Here is a 7249-nt window from a genome sequence, read left to right as displayed (position 1 = left end):
CCATGTAAGCCCCAGGCAGCCCTGATGGTTCTCCTTAGATCAGCATCTGCTATCAAGCGGGCGCAGATTCAAGGACACCTGTGTTGGGTCTTCCAGGTCCGGAAGGGGTCAGGATATGGCAGCAGGGCCTGCCGTCATCTCTGCCCCCTCCGGACCCCCACCATGCCTTCTCCATGCCTTCCCCGTGTCCCCGCATGCCCCACTCACCTCTCTGCTGTCCAGCACTTGCCTGGAGCTCCGGGCAGCAGTTGCCTATCCTCTGCCTGGGCGGTAAGTGTCGCAGCGGTGAGCCAGCATGCAATGTTCAGGATTGGGCTCTTAGTTGCTATAAGGGGTAATTTATGCATTTAGGTATTGGGAGTACATCCCTGTCGGTTCTGCTGGAGTCTAGTATTATTTCATCACACTATTAAACATTAAGGATACATTAGCGACATACCTAATTTTCAGTCAGGGAATGATGTATACATGCCTTGGAAGTTACACCAACAAGTGACTCCAATTCAGAAGGATGCTAGATCCTGCTTGATATGGTGCGGACATGCAAAAGGCACCATACAGGGGAATCGCACACGGAGCAAGACAGGGGAAGAGGAAACCTGACATCTTCTCCCCCCTTTAGAAGTCAAAAACTGATAAATACCAACCACTTGTTTAGCAAAGCAGATCTTTACTGCAGCAATGTGCAACTGATTACTATGCTTGACAGACTGAATCAAGGCTGTGTATCTAAGCTGACCCAACAAAAGTACAGTTTTATCCAGAAATGGAGACTAGTTCTAATTCCACTAGAACTCTTGGGTTCTTTCAGCCCACATTAGCAAACAGTGGGACAAACTGATAAAGAAATCCTATGGAAATAGGGTTAAATGGAGTTCCACACAAAGAATCATGTTAAAAGTTTAAAGCTGTGCATTTTACAATTTTAATGAAATTCAGGAAACTCATGTGTGACATCAGCAGTAGTGATTATTCAGCTAAACAGCAATAGTCAGAACCATAACAATACAATTGTGTTTTTGCAATAAAAATTAGTATACCTTCATGTCAAACCATTATTTTTGCTGAACATGGAATCCCAGAATTTCTCAGTGACCACAAAGGAACATTCCGAATACAAAAAAAAACAAAACACCACACAGCCACCCATTCCACCCACCTTGGGATGCCTATTAGGATATAACTACTCATCCATTTATAAATCTATTGCCTTATTTAAAAAAATTCTTTGGTAATTTGATAAAACACCTATCCTTGGATTCAATTCCAGTATGAGAACTATTCTGTAAATTAACAATTTTTTAATTCAAATTACTTGGAATTCAAAAACTTCAGTAGACATTTTGAACAAACATTAAAAATGTGCCATGAATGTCTAAAAAGTTATACTGCACAATTTTACATCACATGACTTTATATTATAACATGTACAGTTTTTATAAACCAAGATCCACAACCAGAGGAATTTAAGCTGGTTTTTGCACTTAAACTTATAGGGACAATAAACAGGCATAATTCCAAGCACTGTAATTTAACTGGATTCTGGAATAACACAGGTGTTGTTGTCAAGTGATGCCCGACGCTAAAAATACCTGTAAGTTTCCAAAGCCAAGGGGAGTACAACTCCCCTTACCTCTGGGGGCTTTTCTGAGCCCCACGGAGGCAGTATGCGTCAGAATGTCCGAAAAATTGCAACTTGCGGTTTCCTCGGGAAACCAGGAATGATCTTTTTTGCCTTAAGAGGCAGCGGCTTCCCTGGGCCTCCAAGTGCCTTATAGGCAAAACAGTCAAATTCCAGTTTCCCAAGGAAACAAGAGTTGCGATTTTTCACCCTTTTCGGCCACTCTGAGCCTTGCACAGCTCCCTTCGGCTTCGGAGGGGAACAGTGATCAGAGACGGACCATCACATATGCAAAGTGACGTTCACATGTACAAACATGAAATTGCATTTGATCTTTCTATAATGTCACAAGAAAATATTAAATTGTTAATTGCTTGCACTGCACTATAGCTTTCAGACATTTTAGCACTTGGGTGCCTTGAAATAGCCTTCCTAACAGATATATACACAAAACTCTATAAGAAAAAAAGATAGTGGCTGAATCACTTGCATACTTCAGACCATGCTTGTTTCTCAGAATGCAAAGATTGTGTTAGAACCGAGAAACAAAGTTCAGCAAGACATCTTAATATTTTGACAGATCCTTGAAATAAAATATAAAAAATGATATTTTCTTTTTAAGGTGTTCCAATAAAACACAAAGATATTTTGCATGTCTGTTTCTGAATAGGTGTATCAATGTAAAATCATATGAATATACAGAAGTGCAATAAGATACAGTGCTAGAAAATACCAACGAACACTTCAGCTTCTAAAGAGCAACATCCGCTCCGAGCACGTCTGTCCCACCAACGCTGCATATTGCTGAACACTTTCTTCATCGTTCTGTCCCTTCCGCCTTCTCTTATACACACTGTAAGGCATGACTGTTCTCTTATGGAGAACCCTAACACGACCCAGTTCCTTCAATTTTTCTTCATCATCTGTAAAGAGAAACACACAGACATACTAACGTGTTGCATCAAAACCGACAAAAGAATAAAAGAAAAAAAATATCAAAATGAACAGGATATACAATTCTTTTGTAGCAGTTGGAAAGTAGCATAAGACACTTTTAGAGAGTTTGTTGACTGGCAAAAGGTCGAAGGAAGTGGCCAAGACCCATTTTGAGGACCGGTTTAAAGGGCAACTTGCAACAAGCAAGCATATCAAATAACTTAGGGTGCGATCCTGAAGCGCCCATGGGCCGATGCAAGTCGCTTATGATGGCCCAGGAGGGTCGCAGACATACCATAAGGCACTTTTGTGCTTCCTCGGGAGGAAGCCAGGCTGGTGCTCAGAGGAGCGCCAGCCTGCTGAGGCTGACACAAGCCTCCGCACCGGCTTCCTCGTTGAAGCTTGCATCGGCTTGGCTAGGCCAATGCAAGCCTCTGGGGTGGGGGGAGGAGATGGGACGGAGGCATTCCTGGGCAGGGGTAGGGTGGGCAGTGGGTGGCCCTGGGGGTGGGCTGGTAGGTGGGGCTGGGATCCAGCCTCAGGAGGTGGCGCAAGTTCGAGAAGACCCATTGAGGCAAGAGCGCCTTTCCCAGAGGTAAGGGAAAAAGGTTCCCCTTGCCTCTGGCTGAGCTGCCTTGGGCCCCTATCCTGTACTGGATACAACACAAGCCTCTTGGCTTGCCTGTTCCAGCACAGGATAGGATTGCGCCCTAAATCACAAACTGTAGAAATCAAGAACAAATTAAATCAGTTGTATGATTGCATCTTTGTATCAAGAAGCTATACACCATAGGTGCCCTTGTGTTAGGCCAACCCATATGTGCATATGAAAGTATCCTGATATCATAGAAATCTATTTGTTCACGATTGCCACTAAGAATCAGATCAACTGCATTAGATTTCAAATAGCGCTTGAGAAAGAAAATGAAATGTTCCTAGGAAAGTCCTTTTTGTTTTTTAAACCAACTGTTCTGGAGATCTGGTTGATATGGTCTGGGGACAAACATATTTCTGCTGCAACGCTTCATGATAGTTGAGAATTCTTTCAAAGTGATGATAGTTAAATCATCAGTATAGAGTGCACAAGAAAGGACCTCATTGTCACAACTCTTAAATGCATCAGCAATGATTGAAAATAAGGTCACCTGGAGTGGTGTCTGCATGCTGCTTCCAGAACACATAAACGAACATTAAAAACTGGCATTATTTTAAAGTTGGCTGAGAACTCTCAAAGTCAAAGTCATTTTACTTGAAGTCACTCTATTATTACTAAATGTGCTAGTCCTAGCATTGCATTTGTGTGACGTTTCAAAAAAATACTGCATTCATTAGGCGGGTTTTTGGATTTTATCTTCCCCAAGTCACTATGAAGAGTTCGTGCCTGTTCTGCCTTTGATGTAATCTTGGCAGCAGTTGTTTCCTAACATTCTGAGTGCGCAGCTAGTTGTGCAGGCATTAAGGCAGTAAAGCCATGCACAGCAGTGCAAACTCTGGAGTCCAAGCAAGAAATGGGGAGTTGGAGAACCTAGTGTCCCCCTGGAGATGTAGTGGGCCAACACCTGGAGTACACTGTCTCGTATTCCCTCAGAGGAAAAAAAATGTTTTCCTTGCAGGAATCAACTTTATATACACCATTCCCAATGTGATACACCACAAATTGTATATGCTGGGGTCTAAAGTACTCTTCTAGACACACCCAAGGGATTGTGTTCTCCCTGGGGGAGCTTAAAAACCTTTTCCTTTAAATAGTGGTCCCTAGTGCCATATTGCAACCTGCTGTTGTAATTTTCCTCAGTTTCAGGCTTGCTACATAGCATGGAGGAGGATACTATTCCAGAAACATAAGTCCAAAATCTCCATGGGAATGTAAAATGCTTTGGATTTGGCCACAGAAAATCTTTTGCAGATTTATGACTGGGCTTAAATGAACATGCTTGTTAGTCAATTTAAATTTTAGAGATTTAAAAGGAAACAATGGTTTTCAAAGTTCTATCTTATATTAGGGTTCGTGAAGAGTTTCAGTGAATCCAGAGAGCAGTGAGTGCAAACACAGCAACTCTCCCTGCATTGGCTCCTAGAGAGATAGTGTAACTCTCCAATAGGAAGGGAATAGAGAGAACACCTTCCATGAAAGTGCCATTCCATACCTAACAAAGGAAGACTTCACAAACAAAAGAGCACTTACTCCTCCCTGCTTTGCCACTTGGGAATTATATTTCAAATGCTGTAAGCTGCTCTGAGGACCTAATGGTTGAAAAGCAGGTCACAAAATCTAATTAACTAAACACAAAGCAAGGTAGAGTTTTCCATCTTCAAATCTACCAAGTAACCAGAAGTGATTTTATGACCAGAAGTGACATCATCAAGCAGGACCATTTTTAACAATCCTGCGCTGCAATCCTGTCCACACTTACCCAGCATAAGTCCCATTGACTATCATTGTTAAAAGCATATACAAAGTAGCCTGTTAAAAGTGCAGAAGAGTAACATTTCCCCAAATACAGTCATATACCAGGGCAGTATCAAATCCATTAAAAATAAAATATTGAAATGAAAGGGGGAACCACCTGAAATTGGTTCACAACCCACCTGGTGGATCCCAAGCCACATTTTGAGAAACACTGGTCTAGTACAATGTGAAGAATCTGGGTATTCTGGTGCACAACATGCTAAAGTTTACTCCTCCATTAAAAATGGCTGACACTTGCTTTACATACAATGAATACCCGCAACACAGAATCTGCTTGTTCATGGGGAAGTGTTTCTCAAACTGTGGGTTGGGATCCACTAGGTGGGTCACGAGCCATTTTCAGGTGGGTCCCCATTCATTTCAGTATTTTATTTTTAATATATTAGACGATGCTAACATGATATGTGACTACATTTGGGGTAATGCTACAGACCTGTACATTTAACAAGCTACTATGCATATTCTTTTAACAATGATAGTCAGTGGGACTAACTCCTGGGTACATGCGGGTAGGAATCCAGTGTAGAATTGTTAAAAATTTTCCTGCTTGATGATGTCACTTCTGGTCATGATATCACTTTCAGTGGGTACTGACAGATTCTCATTCTAAAAAGTGGGTCCCAGTGCTAAATGTGTGAGAACCACCGTCGTAGGGTTTTGAAATCCACTTGCCTTCTGAAGTGTAGCCAATGTTTTCCCAACACCCGATCAGCTTTATTTGCATTACCAGCCCTACCTACTTATCTGTGCCATAAGCAAAGTTTCATAAAGAACAGAAAAAGCACAACGTTGGAAAGCTGAGCTCCAGAATGGGACAAAGTCATAAAGAGAGTTTAACTTCTTAAAAGGAAGCGGAAGACCTATATTTACAACACCTTTAGGCAAAATATTAGTTGCAACCTGAACGGTACTGGCGCCAACTCTCATCTTTAAACAAACACCCACACAAAGGACCTATTTCTGGCCTGTTCATTACTTTTCAATCTCATTCCTTTTATTGAACACTGAAACCTGATACTGGAAGAACATTCCTTTCTGGCTTGTACTGCTCCCAGACCAAGATTTTATTTCCTGTACTAGATCGTGTCTTCCTTGTTTAACTTACCTGTGCTCTTTAGTGGTTGAATACAATTTTGTGCCATTGGTTCAACATGAAGCTGTCTGCGCATTACCTTCATCAGAGATGGATACAGGTCATGCTTATGCTGAAATCAGAACTAACCTAGATTATAATATTCAAAATCCTATTAAAGCAGGATTTTAATTTGACTAGAGAGCCACAGAAGTCTCTTGACTTGGACCGAGGGCACAACTGATACACAAATCAGTGTACCTCCAAGAATCCTCTGGCTATTTTTCATGATTAACCAATGAGTTTCCTACTAGAAAAAGCCAAGACAGTGTTTAAGCCATTTCTGCCCAACGCTGCATATATGCAGCAGGGACCAAATGTGTACACCTGTGGGCCAGGCAAAAATGGGTTAGGCGTGTGTTCATTTCAATGTCAAAAAGAGCTGAAGGTCAAAGTGATCAGTTTTCATTTTGTCTACCACTACGGACATTTCTTCTGACTCCTCAATGAACGGAGTCAACTAAAAGATTCCAGCATTCCACCATACTTTTGATAAGCATCAAAACTCAAACTTGCCAAACATATAATTGGTTGCAGAGCTAACATACAAAATCCCTCAGGTGACTCGGTTCTATGCGCACCTCAGTGCAAGGCAAGTGTGTGTATGCTCCCCTAAAGACAGACATTCAATTAGTTATCTAACACAGCCTGAATGCACATGCATTGTGCATACATTGTGTGGTCAAGTACAGAGGAAAGGAAGATCTGGTGCACAACAGAGGTGTGCAAGTAGAACCGGAAATTGCTCCCTCTGTGCGTGTGTGGATATGGTTGCACCAGAACATGCAGCAACCTGAGGTGACAAACGGTACAGCACCATGTGTCATATCAACAGGATAAACAGCCAGCAAAATACCAAAATTCAAAACCCTGAACACCAGCAGAAAAACACTCAAAATTGGTGGCTGGTCCCATTCATACCTTCCAAATATTCTTTTGGCATGTCCCATACAACTCTGCTACTCAAAAGTTACACAAATGCAATTAAAAATGAGTTGGTCCTCAAAACAGATTTTGTTCAGCTTTGCAAATACATTACAAGTCTGCTAAAAATTTTAGTAGCCTAGCGACTAAATCTTGCTCAAAAAAA

At 41.6% G+C, this 7249-nt stretch overlaps 1 protein-coding gene across 5 annotated transcripts in view; it reads right to left on the bottom strand.

Annotated features, from left to right (window-relative positions):
• Nucleotides 1–894: 894 nt before the first annotated feature.
• ATE1 (arginyltransferase 1) overlaps nucleotides 895–7249 on the bottom strand; it is an 85376-nt gene continuing 79021 nt past the window's right edge. For all 5 annotated transcript variants that reach the window (XM_066621142.1, XM_066621143.1, XM_066621146.1 and 2 more), the window contains exon 12: nucleotides 895–2544. In XM_066621142.1, the coding sequence (XP_066477239.1) occupies nucleotides 2366–2544 (179 nt within the window). In that variant the 3' untranslated portion in view covers nucleotides 895–2365. The remainder of the gene's footprint in view (nucleotides 2545–7249) is intronic.

This window comes from Tiliqua scincoides, chromosome 3, assembly GCF_035046505.1.
Source record: "Tiliqua scincoides isolate rTilSci1 chromosome 3, rTilSci1.hap2, whole genome shotgun sequence".
NCBI classification, from domain to species: Eukaryota; Metazoa; Chordata; class Lepidosauria; order Squamata; family Scincidae; genus Tiliqua; species Tiliqua scincoides.
Note: the sequence above shows the minus strand (reverse complement) of the source record. Positions and strands in the feature narration are given on the sequence as shown.